General features: G+C 40.3%; 1 protein-coding gene across 5 annotated transcripts in view; it reads right to left on the bottom strand.

The window, feature by feature from the left end:
• chl1b (cell adhesion molecule L1-like b) overlaps positions 1-19705 on the bottom strand; it is a 94812-nt gene that overhangs the window by 45817 nt on the left and 29290 nt on the right. For 2 of the 5 annotated variants that reach the window (XM_079683837.1, XM_079683840.1), the window contains exons 1-6: positions 14994-15359; positions 5133-5327; positions 3693-3710; positions 2151-2259; positions 1839-2029; positions 1218-1340 (exon numbers count right to left, since the gene is read on the bottom strand). In XM_079683837.1, coding sequence (XP_079539963.1) covers positions 1218-1340; positions 1839-2029; positions 2151-2259; positions 3693-3710; positions 5133-5232 — 541 coding nt within the window. In that variant the 5' untranslated portion in view covers positions 5233-5327; positions 14994-15359. Of the gene's footprint in view, positions 1-1217; positions 1341-1838; positions 2030-2150; positions 2260-3692; positions 3711-5132; positions 5328-14993; positions 15362-19705 lie in introns of those variants that run through there. The other 3 variants (XM_079683841.1, XM_079683838.1, XM_079683839.1) reach the window with 3 other exon arrangements.

Raw genomic sequence — 19705 nt, 5'->3', positions numbered from 1 at the left:
AAACACCCATTAACAAGATATACAAGTCATAGAGGAAACTTTCCCTAGAGAAATTAGACTTTTACTTTAATACCTTAAGTACATTTTGTTTCTAAAACACCTGAGCTTAACTTTAGTAAGACTTTAAATGAAGGACACTTTATTTTGTGTCTTTGCAAAGCGTCTTCCGGGACATGTTAAAGCCCTTAATAGATCACTTTATTATTGTATATATACCTCATTCAAGCAAGACGTGTGTGAGGATTAAGATGTGAAGATTTGTATTTCTAACTGAAATTGCACATTTAATATAAATTCACTTAATGTATTCCTTGCTGTTTATGAGTAATTATGAATTCATTCGTTTTAATATCTTGTGGTTTTCTGTTTATATTTCATTGTATTTATCTTTATTTTTCGCATTTTGTATATTTTAAAAGGTGACGAAAAGTATTTTTTTTAATTAAAGTATTTTATTTATTATTAAAGTGATGCTTTAAATCAGGGGTGTCAAACTCAATTTCATCACGGGCCACATTTGCATAAAGGTTGCACTCAAAGGGCCGGTTGGAACTATATAAATATTAGGGGTGCACCGAATGGGTAATTCTTGGCCGAAACCGATACCGAAAATAGGAAACAGTTGGCCGAAAACCGAATAACGAAAGTCCGAAAATGATTAATATATATATATATATATATATATATATATACTGTATATAATGCTGTACTAATGTATACATTTTTTACCAATGTTGTTCAGCTAGCTGGTTATGGAAAAAGACATGATTATGGCAAAACTTAACTTAAATAATAATCACTATTATGGGTCCATAAAACATTTATTCAGCACTTTTGAATGCATACAGTAAATTAATTCCAAGTCAAGTGCATTTTCTTTTCTTCAACAACAACAAATGCACCTTTCAGTTTGGTAAGCTAACGTGTTGTTGTGATGACATAATCAAAACGCGACAAGCACGTCGCGCGACCATGGCTCACAGCCAACATGTCTGCCGCTTGGAGATATTTCCAAATATCAGAGAAAGAGGCGCGGATTGCAATTTGTAACATAAAATGAAGTTGCGGGCCGGATTTGGCCCCCGGGCCTTGAGTTTGAGACGCCTGATTTAAATTATTGGTATTTTCTTTTTTTATTATTTGTATTTTTTTATTATTATTATTATCATCATCATCACACATCCGCTAATTCATCCCAACAAAGAGGTCTCACTTACTGATGGTCATCCAGTAGATCTGGAGGGGGGGTATCCCTTGAGGGGGGTTACACTCTAAAACCAAAGCCTGGCCTTCCTCCACCTCCACAGGATCCAGGGTCTCTTTAGGAAACTTTGGGACATCTGAAGAAAAGAAGGGAATGAATGACACGAAGGAAGCAGTTCCCTCGTTCTCCAGGAGATGGCAGTGAAATCATTCTTGGGTTTAGTCAGAAGCTTATAAAGTGTTTCCTGTTCTCTGTATCACTCAGTGGAGAAATCTATGGGAGATTTTGGACAAATCAGTCATCACTACTATTATTGTGTCTGAGTGCTAAATGTCTTCCCCCCCATAGAGTGGATTCAACCTGAGAGTGTATATACAGTGTGGAAGCTAATGGAAAAGTGTAGCAGAGGAAATGATGGAGAGGCTGCATCCCCCTCAATGCTCTTTTCTCCAGTGCGGTGCTATAGATGAGGGGCGGAGAGCTCGGGAGCCCCAATGACTTTCTGCCACGTCCGATACAATGAAAAGCTCACAATGGAGAGGCGCAGTCATTACACAGGCCCTGAATCACTTTGAAAGCACTGTAACAGAGCACCACACACACACAGACCTACACACAGATGTATGTTACTCACGGGGCACAATGAACTCAATCTCCTTGGATATGGCGGTCCCCAGTCTGTTTGAGGCGTAACAGCGATAGTTTCCCTGGTACTCTGTGAGGTTCCCATTATTAGGTATCACAAAGGTCCCAGAATTCTCCTCTTTCATCAGTCGGGGGTCTAGATCGGGGTCGAATTCCTGGCCATTCTTGGTCCATCTGAATCTACATAAAGAAAGGCAGTGTTGAAATGTCAAGGCCTTGGTTCAGCACTGCAGAATGCTCTGTTCCCACCCAAATTCAACTTGTAGACAAACTCTTGTTGTTTTTGCGATCAGCTACTCACTCTGGCTCGGGGTTTCCCTTGGCTTCGCACATCATCGGGAAGCTCTCGTCGAAGGGGAAGGCGATGAGAGAGCTGGGCGACTGATCGGTGATGGTGGGCAGCTGCTCGACTGGAGAAACACAGCACAGGGTTTAATACAGAGCTCTGTTCAGCAGTATCACGGTCAATGTGATGGAAACGAGTAGTGGTTCCCAACCTTTTTGGCTTGTGACCCCCCTGTGAAAGTCAACTGGTGACCCCTCGTCGCATGTGAAACAACCTTTACGAGGATATATATATATATTTGCGAGCAGCTTTTGCACAAATCACCTCAAGTTAAGAATTTAGTTTGAAACCAAGTTAAAGTTTCCTTATAACAAAATCAACTGGAAGAAATAGGCTTCTCTTAAGGTTTCTTTAATAATATTTACTTAAGTATCTCATTATCTTGGTCTTATACTTAAGTCTTCCTTTTAAAGTTAGTTGGTTGCAAGAAAGTCCTCAGCAATCAAGTATGGAACAAGACTCTAGGTCCCTCTGAATATAACTTAAATGCATAAGAAAAATGAACACATGGTAACAAGAATGTTCCGCACTATGGATCTAGTATTCGATACATGATTTATCCGGCTATTTAGAGTTTGATCACTCTACCTTCTGCAGCTGTGCTCTTTACACACCTTTGCAGTTTAAAGCGTGCTCTCTTTTGGCCAGAACAGACACGTTAGCAATCCAGAGGCCACATCTGTGAGATAACGGTAAGTGAAAACATCCACAGAAGCCAGTTGCAAGCAAACAAAAGGTTTTTATGACATCTCTTCTAATGCAGTTCATGTCTTACATTTATTTGTAGGAAATATTTTTTAAGGGATTCTGTGCACAACTCTTAAGAAAGTCCATCAGATAAGGGGTAATACTTAATAGAACTTTAAGGTGTTCGGCCATTGAAGAATATCTCTTAAGGATTCTAAGATAATCCTTAAGTATTAAAAAAAGTCCAGCTTTTCATAGAAAAAGCACAAATGAATAGTAGTCTGTGAAACTGTAGAATATCGTCAAACGGAAATATGTTTTTCTTTATTTCTTATCCATTGAATCCTCTTGTGACCAGTCAGATTCACTCAGGTTGGGAACCACTGGAATGTGAGGTTTATGATGAGTTACATCCCAAAAACATTGGTGTATAATACTGACAATAACATTACTCTGAATGAATGAAACATGTAGTATTTTGTCAATAAAGTTAATGATTCAAATGAATAAGTGGTTTTGTTAGATTGGTTTTATTCTCTTATTTGGTCTTGTATGATGGCCTACTTGTGACAATATGGAACAAACACAACACAATAAGTATGAATAGTACTGTGTATAGAGGAAGATACGGGCATGCCATGAGTAGTACGAGCTAAATGGAGTCACGACTGATGACACATGAGATTGTGATCCAACACATATGGCTGTAAGTAAAGCTTCTGCTGCGCTCCACAGCGAACCAAAGAGATTAGCAGCAGACAGCAGAGAATGTCGCTAATACGAGCTACGCTATTGGCAGAGTGAACTTACTGTTTACATGACCTAAAACTACACAATCCACGGCAGCAGGGGGGGAATAAACAAAACGAAAAACAGTCAGCATTTTAGGAATAATCTCTTCATGTCTCAAGCATTCTCTATATAAACCCTTCTAAACACACACATGAGTAATGCATAACAGGAGGCTGAATTAAAAGGATATTCCGACATCAGGGAACACGAAAACCTCTCCTCAGAAAAGCCTGTTTGAACTGTTCTTTATCAAGCTCTTAACAGATACTTCTGAATAATTTAAAAAGGGAGAGGTTTGATATGTGTTTCCAAGGAAACTGGGGTACACGCAGAAACAACACAAAGAAAACAAACCTGATTCACACGAGATAAGAGCTGTAAATGTATTCCATTCACAGAACGCTTGATGAGTGTAACAGCTCTCTGTGTTGGATTTATTCGCCTGTAAATTATTCGACACCTTTTTTGCTGATAAAACCAGTTCTCTGTAGATGAGCTTTAACTATTTTAACACTCCTTTCACAGTACCTGTCCTTCTGTATACACTGCTGCATGTGCTTGCTTCATCAAGGACTGTGTTTAATCAACATAGTGTTGCTAATAAGTAAGGGTCCTTTGTGTAAACATTTGGGAATTGTATAGTGAATGAGTTATTAATATTAATTTCAGAATGAACATGAGGCTTAATGTATTCAATTGGAAGTTCACTGTTCATGTGTGTCATAGAAGATCACATTCTTGCAAATATCCCAGCATGCATTGGTGGGGGGTTAAAACCAAGCCCCCAGGAAGCGTGTCGGACATTGAAGTACATTTTTGTAATGGCTAACGATGGTACTAAAACTCCTGTGACGTCAATGGGTCCAAAAATACTATTTCACATTGACTTACATTGGGGAAAGAGACTTCTGTAAATCAGCAGATTTTTGTTGTTGTGGTTATATCGACTACCCAGTACGAACACTGTTATAGCCCAACCATGAACTTTCATATGAATGAACGGGGTCCCGCATCCAACGCTGTATTCAGTTCTCTATATATCCATAGTTATAACTCTCCTTCAGAAACCCTTTGATTAATTTCTCTTCAAGCTGAAAGGACTTGCTGTATGCATGTTCTTCTTGAGTGCATTAAACTTGCCTTTTAAATTATTCAACATACTTTCCTAAAATCAAATCAAAAATCTATCTTGAGAGAGATGCTTGCCTCCAATGCCATTTAATGGAAGTCAATGGAATGTAGTTTTCGGAGCTTACAGCACTCAACATTAAACATTTTAAAAACAACATTATTTCAGAAACATGTCCATATCTCTCTGGATATTCAATACAATTACATCTTGACTCTTTCTTTGTTAGAAAGTGACAGCAACATGTGTGTTTTCATTATTAACGCAAACTGGCCCTTTAAAAATACCAGTCATTGAATTAGTCATGCACACTAAGAGTCAGCACTCACCCTCCAGTGGGATGTCGAAGGCTGTCGTTGCATAGAAGGCACACATACAGACGATCAGGCAAAGCACGGCGGCCAATCCCGGGCTCTTCTGTAACCTCATGGTTTGTCTGTTGAATATCGGACGTCCTCAAGAAACGCGTGCTGTCTGCTGCTCGGTCCTCAGTTCATTTCTCTGGCGCGCTGAGGATGGGGTACCTGTAAAAGCAGCACAGACGGAGGCCCCCATGAATCCACCCACGCGCTGGCAGACAGAAAAGACAAACCCCAAACACAACAAATCCCCCGTGACCGTGAGCCCGACTGCTCCCTGCTCAGCCAGGCGTCACCAGGCACATATCACACTTTCATTTGCATCAACAGGGACTCGGTGCTGCGCTCGTTCAATGTTTTACTGTGACAAAGAAATATTCTCTTTAAAGCCTGCTATCATCCCCTTCCCCCTGGGACCCGGCTTGTTTTTTTAGTTTGATGTCTGTGGAAGTGTGTAGCGGAAAGTGTGTTTTCCTGGCGACAATGGAAATAAATAACTAAACAAATGAAGGAGCCTGTGGACTTATTAATGCATGGCAGATGTTCAGAATTACTGAAAGGGTGAATTTATTCCCGAAACCAAGCCGAGATTCAAATCAAAATTACCATCAAAGTTATAATACAATGCATCCGACATCGGTGCCTGCATGTTTCTGATAACAATGACTCAAAAAGATTAGAATTCAGCTACACGTTTATCTATTATTGCAGAAATATTGCAGCCTGAGGGGCGTGAGGCAGAACAATCTTTCATAGTTAACAGTTACAGAGAGTGAGCTGTGTGCGGCTGCAGAGTACCTGGATCATATTGCAGCTAACAGAGCAGAGTCTGGACCATAATGAGCACATGATGGGTCCACAGTGCAGAGAGGGTGGAGAGAGGGTGGAGAGAGAGAGGACGGATGTATGGGAATTGTAGTGTCTGTAGCAGTGATGTTAACACCCTCTGGGGTGCCAGTTCATTAGTCTCCCTCGAGTTGGCTGGGGCCCAACTCCGTGGGTTACGCTGAAGTAATTAGCTCCACACCATAATAACAAAAACAGCAATACTATAATATCAACAAATTAAGAGTTTTAGAGTAATGTGAAATTATAAAAAGAGTTGCTGGTAGTTATGTAAGACAGGACGTGTGCTCTGAGCATCACACTTCTAAAGTATCATGATTACATTTCAAAGGAGACGCGTGTTTTCGGTGTAACCGGTGATTAACAATGTTTGGGCGTACACTAATTAAAATACTGGCCAGCCAACCTACCTGACCCTCTCTTTTTATATCAATAAAACCAATTAAAACCCATTTTCAGGGCCCACATTTATTAAATAAAATATACCAATTGTAAATCTGCCCCGTTCAGCAGCAGAGTGTCAGCACATAGGAGAAGAAGTTGGATTTCACTTGTCTGGGATGAAAGCAGGGATTTATACGAGATTAGGGAGAGTTGACCAACAAGACAATGGCAGGGGACTTGGTGTCTAAGTATTTGGAATTAAAACCCAATGCTATTAGGATAAAACGGAAATGGAAATCTGAAATCTGGTGCTATAGAACCGCGGTGCAGTGGCGGCAGGTGTAAAGCTTGGTCAGAGAGGCCGGTCACAAAGCCATTCAACACTAAAAATCAAAATGTGCGTTCTAAACGGGATCAATTTTCTTTGAAATGTTCTGGTATGGTTACACCAGGGTTGTCACACGTTTATAAAGTGGGACATTTTCCTCATCATGGTGTCCCAAAAAAGGCATGTGCTGTTCGAGCACCAGTAACCCATACAGTGACCATTGTGCGCTGAACCTTACAATATCTATAAAGCTCGCTGTTGACATGGTTCTTGATTTCAACTTTGTTCTAATCTTCTTGCTGTCTTCACAACGTCAATATGAAACGCTGAGGTCAAACTCCTGTTCAAGGGATGTAATTAAATAATTGACCGTAGGACAAAAGAGTCGATGTCAGATCTGTTTTCAGACGAACGTGGACTCTGAACTTCTCATCCATGCCTCATGTTAATGGTATTAACTCTGTCCGTGACTCAATGCTAGCTTTCTGAACCACTGTGACCTCCGCCCCCCCCCCCCCCCCCACTACTTCCACCATCACCAACAAGGCTCCACACTTCTCAGTGTGCCTTACATTATGTACACCCAACCCACTCCATCACAATTCAGGCCTATTGACGTTATTTCCAGCTGAACATTTGGCGTCTCAGTTATAAGTCAAGTAGAAATAAAGGCCTTAGGCTTTCTATTGTTTCACTGTTTCCCAGGCATGGTGATTTATGTTGCTAAACACTGGTTCAAATCAAAAGCTAAGGGCTTTGTGCTAATTGGCTTGTGCTTTGTTTGTAAGATTGGGTTGGTTAAGAGAATTGGGATGGGGGCTTATAATCCCCACAAGAAAAGGTTTTCTCATTGTCCAATTGTGTTCTCCTCACCAACCTAACACCACCTAATATATGGATTACATTGTTCAAACTGTGCTTGATCATTTGCCTTCTGATTTAATTTGTTCTCCCCTCGTTAAACATTTATGGAGAACCGGCATGGCCATCTGGTGGAGAGGAGGTCCGCTCGTGGGGTTTAACTGCTGCGAGTGTTGATGTCTACATTCATAGGGTATGCTGCCTATTCGACCTATGTGCTGCACACGAGAGGGGCCCCCTCCAGCTCGGCTGATTTACCGACGGCAGGCTGTCCTTAATGCCCGCCTCTTTTAGCAGCCATCACACCGGGCTGAGATTGATGAAGCTGGCAGGAGGTTAAAAGCTGCTCACTGTGGGAAGGCCAATATGAACCCTAACCCTAACTTAGACAAGGCTCAGAGGGGACAGAAGCTGTGGGGTGGAGGGAAGTGGAGACAAGTGGGACAAGTGGAATCTGCCTCTGTACTTTAAGGCTCTCTGTTTGACAGATGTAGAGCGCTCCCCGATAAACTTCCTGTTCGTCAACAACACCAGAACACTTTGGAATGTAGACCAATTTGGTACAAAGGCATTGTAACCTAATTGTTTCCATCATCATTACTGCCACTGCCACAGTCAAAACTACCCAACAAGTTTTCAGACTTCAAACCAACCCTGATTCTGTCATGAGCGACATGATGGGTTTACAGCCTCCCTTATAACAGGGCTACACAATAGTTTCACTGTCAAAACTTGTACAATCTTTAATGTTATCTTTAAATCCCGCAGCGTGAAGTCTACAGTCAAGAAGCTTGTATCTTGGTTCATTTTTTATCCGTGTAAAATCCAACAAATCTCCAACAGCATTCTTTGCTACCATGTTATTTCCGTCAAAACATGTTATGTATATGTTAAAGAAGTGAAAGCCAATAGTAATGTGCAGGGTGGTAGTTCCTGTGGATAGGTCTAATTGCTTGAGTATGAGGTTGTGGGCGGACGCTTGCTCTCTGCATGCTTAACTGCATGGTAAGGCTTCAGGTGATGTAGTTAGTGGTATTTCCTGTCTTAGTTTTAACACTATATATCAAATCTGATTCTGTATCATGTCCAATGTCTTCTTGCCTCTTTACATTTAAGATATGCTTGTTTCTGTGACAGGAAACGGTTTCCTCAAAGCAACTCTTCATCTTATAGTTTTAGATACCAAAGCAACAGCATAGGTGTGTTCACAGTGTCTGAATAAACAAACGCTGTTTCCATTCCTAATTAGACCCTCCAGAAAATCGCGATTCTGCGATCGCAGAATTTACCGCAAAATCAGCAAAATGGCGCAGATTTTCAAAAGGCCGCATAATCCCCGCATTTTTCCACAAAGTTGAGGGAAAAAAAAGTTAACTCGTCTTGACGTGACGTCATCAGCTCGCGCGTCACAGAATGTAAACAACACTGTATAGAGTGAACGTGTGGAGCTCACACGATAGAGAAAACACCAAGATGAAAAAATCTAATCCATCCCATTTACCGACGAACATTTCTACTAAAGACCGGGCAAAAAGTGGGGGGAAACTATTCTGCACCCCGTGCAACTGTGTGTTGGAGCATAAGAGAAAAACGACGGTGGCGACCCACTTTGATTCATTCAAACATTCGAAAATGCTTTCTGCTGCTGCGGACAAGAAAGCCAAACGACTCACGTTCACCGAGGGCATCAACCTCCACAACCCTTTCGAGGGCTACAAGAAACGAAGTGAGTATAGCCTACAAGATTGAAGCTGGTCAGATAACGAACGAGTAAATGAAAACAGAATGAGGCGGAGAAGTGTGTGTGTGTGTGGGGGGGTGTGTGTGTGTGTGTGTGTGTGAGATTAAAATAGCCCAATTGCTTTTACAATAAATAAACATTGAATGTGTTTAATTGAATAGTAAAGGGGTTAAACGTTTGTGGCAGGTTGTGTGTGAGAGAGAATAAATAGGACAGCCCAATATTAAAAAAATTGTTATTCTTTTCCCCCGCATATTAAGCATATTTCGCAACTTCCCGCAATTTCACCGCATAAAATCACATAAAAACCCCGCATGTTTAATCGCATAATCAACGATTTTTGCCCGCGTTTTTCTGGAGGGTCTACCTAATACACACATCACAAAAGGTTAGAAACATATTGTTCTCTGATTCATAGGGTGTAGGAACATTTGTTAAGAATGTAACATTTCTAGTATTTAGTATTTTGTGTATAAAAGTGTTTGTTTATATGTTGTATATCACCCTTTCCCACAATTATCTTCTTAAAGTCTTCCAGCTTTGCTTAAACTATTGCAAAACTGTGATCACTGTGCGGCTTCCAATAACCTTGGCACGCTTCTAAGAACAATTGGCAAGCTCTGTGTTCCTTGACTCTTACGGTTTGGCCATCTGGTGCAGCATCACACCTAACTTTGACCGACAAACAAATGCACTAAATGTGCACACACTGGTAGATTGAATGAGGAAACGAATACCGCGACAACAAGTTGTTTCCTAGAGCATTCTCCACACTTGTGGCGGTGTTGTTTTAGTAACGGGGAGGGGTCCAAGCGCTAGCCCATTGAAAGTTCACTACAGTAGGCTCTTGAGCTGGCACCATCTGCTGCTTTCTCACACAAAGACAAGAGGCGGAGAAGTGTGGGCCTACTGTAGTTTAATGTGCAAGCCTGTAATAGGATTAAGCAGATCCTCAACTTGTCAGGCTGGATTAAAATATTCTCTTGGTTAAAGACCTTGGACGGGAAGACAGCCGCTCACCCCCCCCCCCCCCCCCCCCCTCTCGCAGCTCTGATAATGCCTCCACACTGATTCCCATTTGATCATTAAAGAACTATTCAAACAAAGGCCGAGCTGATTAACACTAAGCGCCAATTGACTCGCGTTGCTTCTGATGTGTGTGTAATGAGTGCAGTTCCTTTCCATCGTCGTTTTGTTCCCTTTTGTCCAATCAATTGCTCATTTAGCTTGGAAATCTGAGACCCTCTTTAGCTCTGAGACAAAGATGTTTTTTAAGTGGCAAAACTTTTTTATGTAGAAATTAATTAGCCTCTGTGTTCAGAGATTTAGCTTTCTCCCCCTTTGCTCTTCAGAATGTGAAAAAGATGATATTTCGACCTTTGGCAACGATTCGCACAATCAGTATTCTACTCAGCCGTGCAATTCATCTATTATTAAAATATCAGTCGAAAGGAAAAGAAAAAAACAGAAACAAGACGATGAATGAGATTAGGAAGTGGATAATATGCTTGTTTAATTGAGATTTTGCTCGATTTTACCGCAGTTCAGAAAGCATGGCAGTTCAATTATGGTAGCATTAATATTTCAGGGGTCTGTGGCTCGAGCAGGGCGAGGGGGCTGGAGCTGGAAGGAGGCAGGAGGAATGGGAAGAGTCTCTCAGGTGTGGAGGAATGAGAAAGAGGTAGAGCAGCTGCACTGATGTACTGTGGGGTGTGTGACCCCTGTGTTCTGTTTGAACTAATGAACAACGACCTTGATGAACTCTCCTGTCCTGGGGGGAGTGGGATACCTGCAGTGACCCGCTGAGCCTCCTGTGACTACATGCAGTACTGCAGCAGGATGATCATAAAGAAACATGTATGATAATAATAATAATAATAATAATAATAATAATAATAATAATAATAATAATAATATGAATTTGAATTGATATATCGCCTTTCATAACCTCAAGGTCACAAGACATAAATCATTAAAAAAAAAAAAAAAAAAAAAAAAAAACATTCACCTGGAACAAAGAGAGGACTCACTGCTGAATATGTTTACAGACACTAGAGGTTTTCATCTCGTCATTAATGGCATTTTACGACAAGCTTTTCATTGTTTATGAGTTGCCATTTGTGTGACTGAATGCTGTTTGTCGCCATACAATCTGAAGTTCCTTTTTTCCTGTTCAGAAATATCCAATATTAAATATCCAAAAGTTAAAACGTAGCCTTTCACCAATTTATTCTGTCAATATCATCCAAAAAGGCTAACACTTGAATATGCGGCATCAACCTACCAGAAGAACAAACTGAGGATGTCCAACAACTTTGTCCTGACCCTAGCCAGGTCAATTCATGTGAAGAGGAATCGTCAGATCAAACATAAAGGGTGCCGTATTCGAATAAGGTTAGACTGAAGCCCTCCTTAGCACACCGTTCAATCCTAAAATTAAATGTATAAACATGTCTAGAATAAATGGAGTAAAGTTGAAATAAGTCCCACCTGAAGATCTGTGTGCTTGTTTTTACCTCTTGGTATTCCACTGTAAAATATGAAAACTCGACTGAATGCATTACTGCCTTCCTATAGATTAGAAGAACCATTATTTTTTTGCTACTGATTATGACTTTTAATTCAATTCTCCTGCATAATTTACACGCTGAACGAAAACACTTAAACTTATCACCAGAGCATGTCACCTGACGTGATGATAAATCATGCAGAACGTATGTGCTGCTGTATGTAGGCTAAAACTACACGGCAGAAGCTGTCAGAGTCCTCACTTTGAACCTGTTAATACCTTTAAAGCAAAAGAAAGGGTTCCAGAAAGTGCAGTGCACCTGTGAGCATCACAGCTTACAGCTTTTTTCTCATTTCCCCTGTGATGTGCTCTCTTTGAAGTCCCCAGGAGTGGCCCTTGCCCGGGACAATAATCACATTAGTGTGTGATCCTCGCTGGCAGAGAGATGAATTCACGAGTCGGACTGCAGGGACTGGAATATTATTTTGTGTGGACACAGCGGGCTTCACTCCACATTCATTCGCTTGGTCTGACTGATGCTGGCAATTTCCCCAGATGAAACTGTGCCACAGCGAGACATGATCGATGGCAGCTAAATCCCAAATCCTTGCTGCCATCAGACCCTGAAGGAAAATATTTCTTCCATCAACCGACACTTTCTGATGTCCCTATGGCACCCACAAGGCAGCAGCAAAGATAATAAAACACATGTATTTGACAGAAACATCTTCTTCGCTTCGTCCAATGTTATCCCTTCAGGTTTTCTCATATACATACAGTACGAATATAAGAGCTCCCACTACTGACTGTAATTTAACATTTTAATGTCCTGTTCCGTGACAGAGCCGAGCATCTGGACAGCGTTACTGTGATTAAAGCTGTTTGACACATCTGTCGGATATGTGGCCCAATTCCTGAGCCTCCCATCACTTGATAGGGTTGAGCCGGGGCTGTGTTAAGACAAATCCAATGCAATGAGCTCAAGAGAGCAAACAATACGATTTAAGACTTATGACAAGACACTTCCTCACTGCTCACCGTGGACTCACAGTCACAACAACCGTAAAACCAATATTATGAATTAGTAACTTGAGGTGTTGTTCTTGAAAATGTGATATGTTGAGGCAATTTAAAAGCAATTGTTTAACCTCATGTCATTTAGTAATCTCTAGGGTCTAGTGTACATTAAAATAATAAGTTGTATCCTACCTAAATAAGGGGAACACTATGTGGCTTTCGTTCAAACGGTTTAAGAGAAATGTTGAAATGTGATCATTTTGAAGGCTGCAGTTATGTGTTAAAAAAGTGTTTTTAATTTTAAGTCCAACAGAACCACCAACAAGTCCACACAAATGTTTCAATAAACACTGAACATAATCACCTTCATATTGGTGAATGTACTGATGTGTCTCTCTGATAAATTGAATGTTTTGTGGCTGACCGTTTGATCTTAATGCAGCAATTTTGTTACCAAGCAACAGCTCAAATGAGAGAGGGAGAAGGAAAAGGAGAAAAGTAAGCTCAATGTCATCACTTTTTTCAGCCATTACTCTTTAACAAGTTATTCCACAATATGAAGATCTCAATATTCAGATTATTAGCTATCAATTTTGAAAATGAATGCATATCTATCAATCAATCAATTAATGTTAAACTATATGGAAGTCTATAGTGATGAACTTAAGGATTTTCAAAATGACATTTTAACTTACATTGAAAAAAGAACTAGGGTTTGCATACTCTTTACAATAAATACGATTGGAAATGAGCGGTTGCTAACTCTACAGTTATAATCACTTGAAACCTGTCACATATCTCCCATAAAGCACTTGTGAATGTTTCCAGTAAGTATTACTCTACTCAGCTTTGACTCAGACCTCTTAGGAAATAAGACGACATGAAGTCAAAGCATTTTTTGTAAACTGTTGATTTTCTTGTGACAGGTATTCAGAGTGTTAAAGATTACTTTGTTTAGTCGTACAGCTGATTTGTCCTGAAAAGTGACCCTTGTTTATATGGTCTGATAGAAACAAAAATAAAATGGTCGCCAATAGGGATGTCCCCATCACCTTTTTTTGCTCCTGATCCGATTCCGATCATTTGATTTTGACAATCTGCCGATACCGATTTTTCCCGATCCGATCTTTATGCATTAAGAGAAAAAAAGGTAACAGATAACGGCTGGTCACCCAATGCGATGAATTCAGCAATCATGGCTGTTATGTTTTTGGCCTTTTCACTGTTCTGGGGCACTTTCTCTTTCCTTTAAAAGTCTCTGAAAAGTCGATTGTTTCAGTGCCGTTACCTGAGTGGCTGCTGTGTACTCGTCGTGTTGTTGTTTGTGTTTGCGTATTAGATTGGTCGTGTTGAGCTCTGTTCTTTCCACCACGCAAAACCTCCGCCTTGCATGGCTGTTACACTGCCTTCGCTTTCAATTTTATAATACTTCCAAACTCCTGACATTTTCTCTTTCCAGACCCCCGAGTCACCAGCTGAACGTAGCCTCTCGTTAGCTTACTGCTACTATTAGACACTGCGCCCACTCTGTTGCCAGATTTGAGAGAAATAACCAGGTCTATGAAAACAAGCCCCAAAGAAGCAACACATACATGATGTTGTGTAATTTTAAACCTAAACTAAGGCCTCAGGATGACTTTAAGACTTGAACATGGTCATTTTTGTTTTGTAACATAAAATAAAATAATAAAAATATCTAATAAAAAATTAAAAAAATTAAAAAAAATCCAGATTCCCGATTTTTTTATCCCGATTCCGATCTTTTGAAAATCACGTGATCGGCTCCGATCCCCGATAACGTGATCGGATCGGGACATCTCTAGTCGCCAATAATAATACAACATAATTCATTACAAATACAAAATATAGGTTTCCACGATATGCTACTAAGCTCAGTGTAAACATTAAAGTATTGCTTTATCAATAAGCAACAACACAATTAAATGTTGATTTTGCAATACTAACTGACAGAGTCGATCAGCAGGCAATGATTGTTCCGTCTCCGCTTTCGTAGAGAAAAAAAAAGAAAATCGAATGACTTCTCTCCCCGAGTGTCAGCCGCACATGGAAAGACCAAAATAAGCTTAACCCAAATCTGCTGAAACAGCTCTCCAGACGTCCCTGGATACTACGGGATATACTTACAAGATTTCACTTCATCCTCAGCTCCGGTCCCCATGAGAGGAGTAACTATTCCTGTCCAGGTAATAACATCCACGAGAAAAAGGAAAACCATGAGTTAGATAAACATTCTCCTTCGAAGTAAAAAAGGAGAGCCCGTTCTGTGTTGTGTCGTACGAGCTGGAGAGCCGGAGAGGCACTGTAGTCACATATGTTGCCAAAGCCTCTAGCTTGGCAAAGACGCTCATTAAGCCACTGACAATCATTCCCACAAAGCCCGATCTAAAGGCTATTCACCGGCTGTGTAGAAAGGAGAGTGGAGGAATGCAAGTCCCATCTCGCCCCGACCCCTTCAGTGTCATGAAAGACGTACGCTGCACCTGAAGTAATGCTGAAAAGTGTTTATTTGCAATGATCAACTGAGGAGGGGGCGGGGGGGGGGGGGGGGGGGGGGTGCTGTGTGAAAACCTGTCTTCTTCTGTCATCCGCTGACAATCCTCCTTAATTGCTAAGACCGCTGAAGAGGGTCTTTGAGCATTTGCAGGGTATTGTTGGATTAAGGTGGAAGAAGTAATCTTGTACTTAAGTGAAAGTAGAAGTACCAGGAATACTCTGTTTAAAGTTAAAGTCCTGCTTTCAAAATGTTAATCAAGTAAAAGTAGAAACATATTGGCATCAAAATATAATTACCAAAAGTACTTTTTATGCAGATCGGTTTATTTCAGAATAATATATATTAGGGATGTAACGATATACCGAATATCGCGGTATCGCGGTAAATAAACTTCCTAATACCGTCGTGAGACCGACAAAATCTACCGCGATTTTTAAAAAATAATAATTTTTAAAAAATATATTTTTTTTTTAAACACTTTTTTTTTTTTAAACCTTTATTTAACCAGGTGGTCCCATTGAGATCATCGATCTCTTTATCAAGAGAGACCTGTCCAACATGGCAGCAAGTAGGTTACAACATGAAAATAAAACAACAGATAACACAAAGGGACATCGTATTTACAGGGCTAAATTTACACACCTAGAGACATTGACAAGTACCAACCATATATTTATATCTTGCCATGTCAATAAGCCTGGCGTTAGACTTTTTCGCTGTCCGTCATTTTGACAGACAGGATCGTAAAATATCCGTCATAATCCCTTATTACCCGTCGGGTCTGAACAGTTCACGATAGAGCATGCTCGTGAACTGTCAACGGGGGGGGGCGGTGTTATGCCGTGTGTGCATGCACCTCGCGGGACGCGCACAGCGTGAAGCAAAACCTCCCAGACATGTATTGATCTGTACGGCAAATTACGGTTTGGGAACTATATCATTTCCTTTTGGAGGGCATGCATAACACGGCATAACACCAGAGCCTTGCTGTGGGGAAACGTTGGCGCTGTTCCGAGTTTGTTCTAATCTGTCAAAATGACAGACTGCTTTCAGATTTTTCCGTCATTGTTAAATAAAATATTCGGTTAACGCGACCACTGGTGTCCCAGCAACATCAGTACCAAGCGAGAGAGTTGTTTCCAGAGCAGGGGATATTGTAAATGCCCAAACACCCCAGCTTATAAATACCTGGAAATGTGGACATTCTCATATTCCTAAAAACCTGTCTGATGATGCTGAGTGAGTGACTAGTGAGTTTGAGTTGAGTTACTTGAAAAACTAAAGTGAAACTTGATTTATTTTATTGCAGGGTCTGATTATTAAATGTCCTTGTTTATTTGTGAGATGCAGTGGCAAAAAGAAAATGCTTACTTTGTTTGGTAGTACCAGTAGGTACAAAAACACTGGTTTTCTTGTTCCAGTCTGTTACTGTCACTTTGTTTTTGACACTTTAAAATACTGCTATCCTACAAAAAGGCTGTAAAAATCAGATTTATTATGTAATAAAGAAACATTTTCCGAGTAAAAAAATGTTTTATTGAAAAAAAAAAATTATGAATTTTTTTTCTTCCCTTTATTATTCAATATCGCGATAAATACCGTACCGTGGACTTGTTATCGCGATATTATCGTACCGTGAGTTTTTGGTATCGTTACATCCCTAATATATATGTATGTTTGATTATAATGATTGATCATTAAAGTGTTCTCAAAGGGTTTGAATGACTTTGTATACTGCAGGGTAGCTTGTGGATTCAGGAAACCACCACATACTGACACCCGGAGGTTTTTCCTTGTACGGTGTGAGGGTCTAAGGACAGAGGGTGTTTTTTTCTCATACTGATATTCTGCACAAACTGTGCCGTTATATTTGCTGTAAAGTGTCCTTAGTGTAAGGCAGTGGTCGCCAACCAGTCGATCGCGAGTGTGTTGCGGGTAGACCATGATGTTAGCATCTGGTTAGCTAGCTGCACTAACGGACATAAGGAGCTGTTTCCACAACAAGCTGGAGGAGGGTCCTCTCCTGTCAGACTGAGGGGCTCAGGTGAGCTAAAGGACTCTCTGAGTGTTTAGAACGGTTTTGTCACAAATTATTCAAAAGATTATTTCCGCGGCACACCTTCATATGATCATTATAGTTATACAAACAATAAGAGAATAAATGAAAAACAGGTATGAAATACTATATGGCAGTAAAACAAGAATACAGTTTGAAAGGGGAGTGATTTGTAAAATATCTATAAAGAAAAAGAAAATCTGTTTACAGTTCTGTCTCATATGGGTGCTGAGAGGCATCCATAGATCTCTTCATGTTGCTCTCAAAGTGCACCAGATTGATGCTTCCAACTTCGATATTTAAAAAAAATCTTCCCCCGGACCCCCCTAGAGGAGGTGAGGACCCCCCTAGAGGAGGTGAGGTCCGCCCCCCAATAGCACTTTAGCCCTGCCTATATGCCGTGAGCTGATTATGGAGCCTTCATTGTAAGAGTAATTCAGATGCAATTAGCCAGATATAAAAGGCCTCAAATTGGAAGCATTGTCTGGGCCGTCTTTTTCACTCAATTCTGCAATAGGTAGATCTCGCCTTTCACCTAGGCCGAGGTCGGTGATCTTGGGCTTAAAAAGGTTGGTGACCACTGCTGTAAGGTAATTTTTATATGTGCAGCACTTTGGCTCTACCAAAAATTGTTTTAAAAATGTGCTGTATAAATAAAACTTGATTTGATTTGATACTATATTTACAAAGCAATGGATATCTTCCTTCCATGAGTCAGTCATCCCAGAGCTGTCAATCGCTTCTGTTAACAACGCTAAAGGAGGAACACTAGAGGCCTGCTGATCTGGTTAGATCCTTCATGTAAACTATGATTGTACATAATGCACACCTCGACGTATTGGTAGATGATTATGAGAGGACCTCATGTTGATTCAGTTTCAAAAGATGGCATTTTTTACAAAACAAAAGTATGGATAATGAATCGTTATGCTAAAATATGTGCGATAGATGAACTCGGAGGAATGCTTATCAAATATGATTTCTGTGGAATGGCAAGATGGTAGGACTCCTAGTCCCTATCCTTTTATATTTCTCAATTTGTTTGTATTTACGTCCACATAATTTGTATCTGTATATATATATATGTACTTCTGTGAAGGCGACTAGAAAACAATTAAAAAATTGGTCAATGAAAAAAAAGGGTAACGGATTGAAAAACGAATGAAAATGGGTTTAATTTGTAGTATTCAAGTGGAGACCCCTTCTCTAGGACTCTGCAGATAGACCGGAGGCTGTGAGAGACGTCGGGGGACAGCTCAGTGCACAGAGAGTGCTGAGACTGTCGATAAGAGCCTCGAAAGCCTGAATAAAAAAAGAAACCGCAGTCTCTCCCACGACACATGAGGGGGAAGGGAGGAAGCGCCCTCAGTCTGGATGATGTATGGTGTGGACCCTGGACTGAGACTTAGGTTTTAACGGGGAGAAAGGCGGAAAATGAAAGGGGGGAGGAGGGTCATGCTTGAATTATGCTGATGTGGGTCGTAACCGCTGCTGAAAACCAACCAACCAACCAACCAACCAACTCGCAACCACAAATAACAAGGTTATTATCACTCAGCCTTACTGACGCTGACAGCTGGGAAATGGTGGAGGTGAGAATGTGTACCTTTCGATGACTGGACACATATATTTGGTCGTTAAGCAGCTTGTTATCAGCAGTTCAAATTACAAGTGAAAAGACTAAACAAATGTATAAATCAATTCTCCATCAATTCTCTGAAATTGCAATCGTTAAATGTTCATGGAGACATTGTCTTTAAATGTATCCGGACTAGAACATATTTTGAAAGATCAAACATCTTAACAAACGATAAATCTCAGGTTAAAAGTCAGGTTCAGTTGAGTTCGATTGGATATGTCTTTGTGTCACTCCATAAATCAGGAAATAACGTATTGTTCACCAATCCTTATGGATAAAGTGGACCATAAATCATGCTATGGGTGATATATAAACAAACCACTCAACATTTAGAATACATATAACAATGGTACTGAAATATGTGGTGTATGTGAGCGCTATTGAAGTGGAGCATTGTGGCTCAGAATATCAGAAATAACATATTTTAAGAAAACCGCTTTTTATATTGTCCTACCTACTACAGGTGAATAGGGCCAAACAAACATAACTTATAGACCTCATCATGGAACTTCCCCAGCTGTTCACTTATATCAAGATAATTGTCTTATTGTAAAGTATCACAAGTCCTCTGAATGTGTTACATAAGCAATTTAGTCATTATCTAATGCTCATTTTTGGTGAACTAGGAAAACATGTTATGGTATCAA

This window comes from Notothenia rossii (assembly GCF_949606895.1).
Source record: "Notothenia rossii genome assembly, chromosome: 5".
NCBI lineage: Eukaryota > Metazoa > Chordata > Actinopteri > Perciformes > Nototheniidae > Notothenia > Notothenia rossii.
This window is presented reverse-complemented; position numbering and strand designations above follow the sequence as displayed.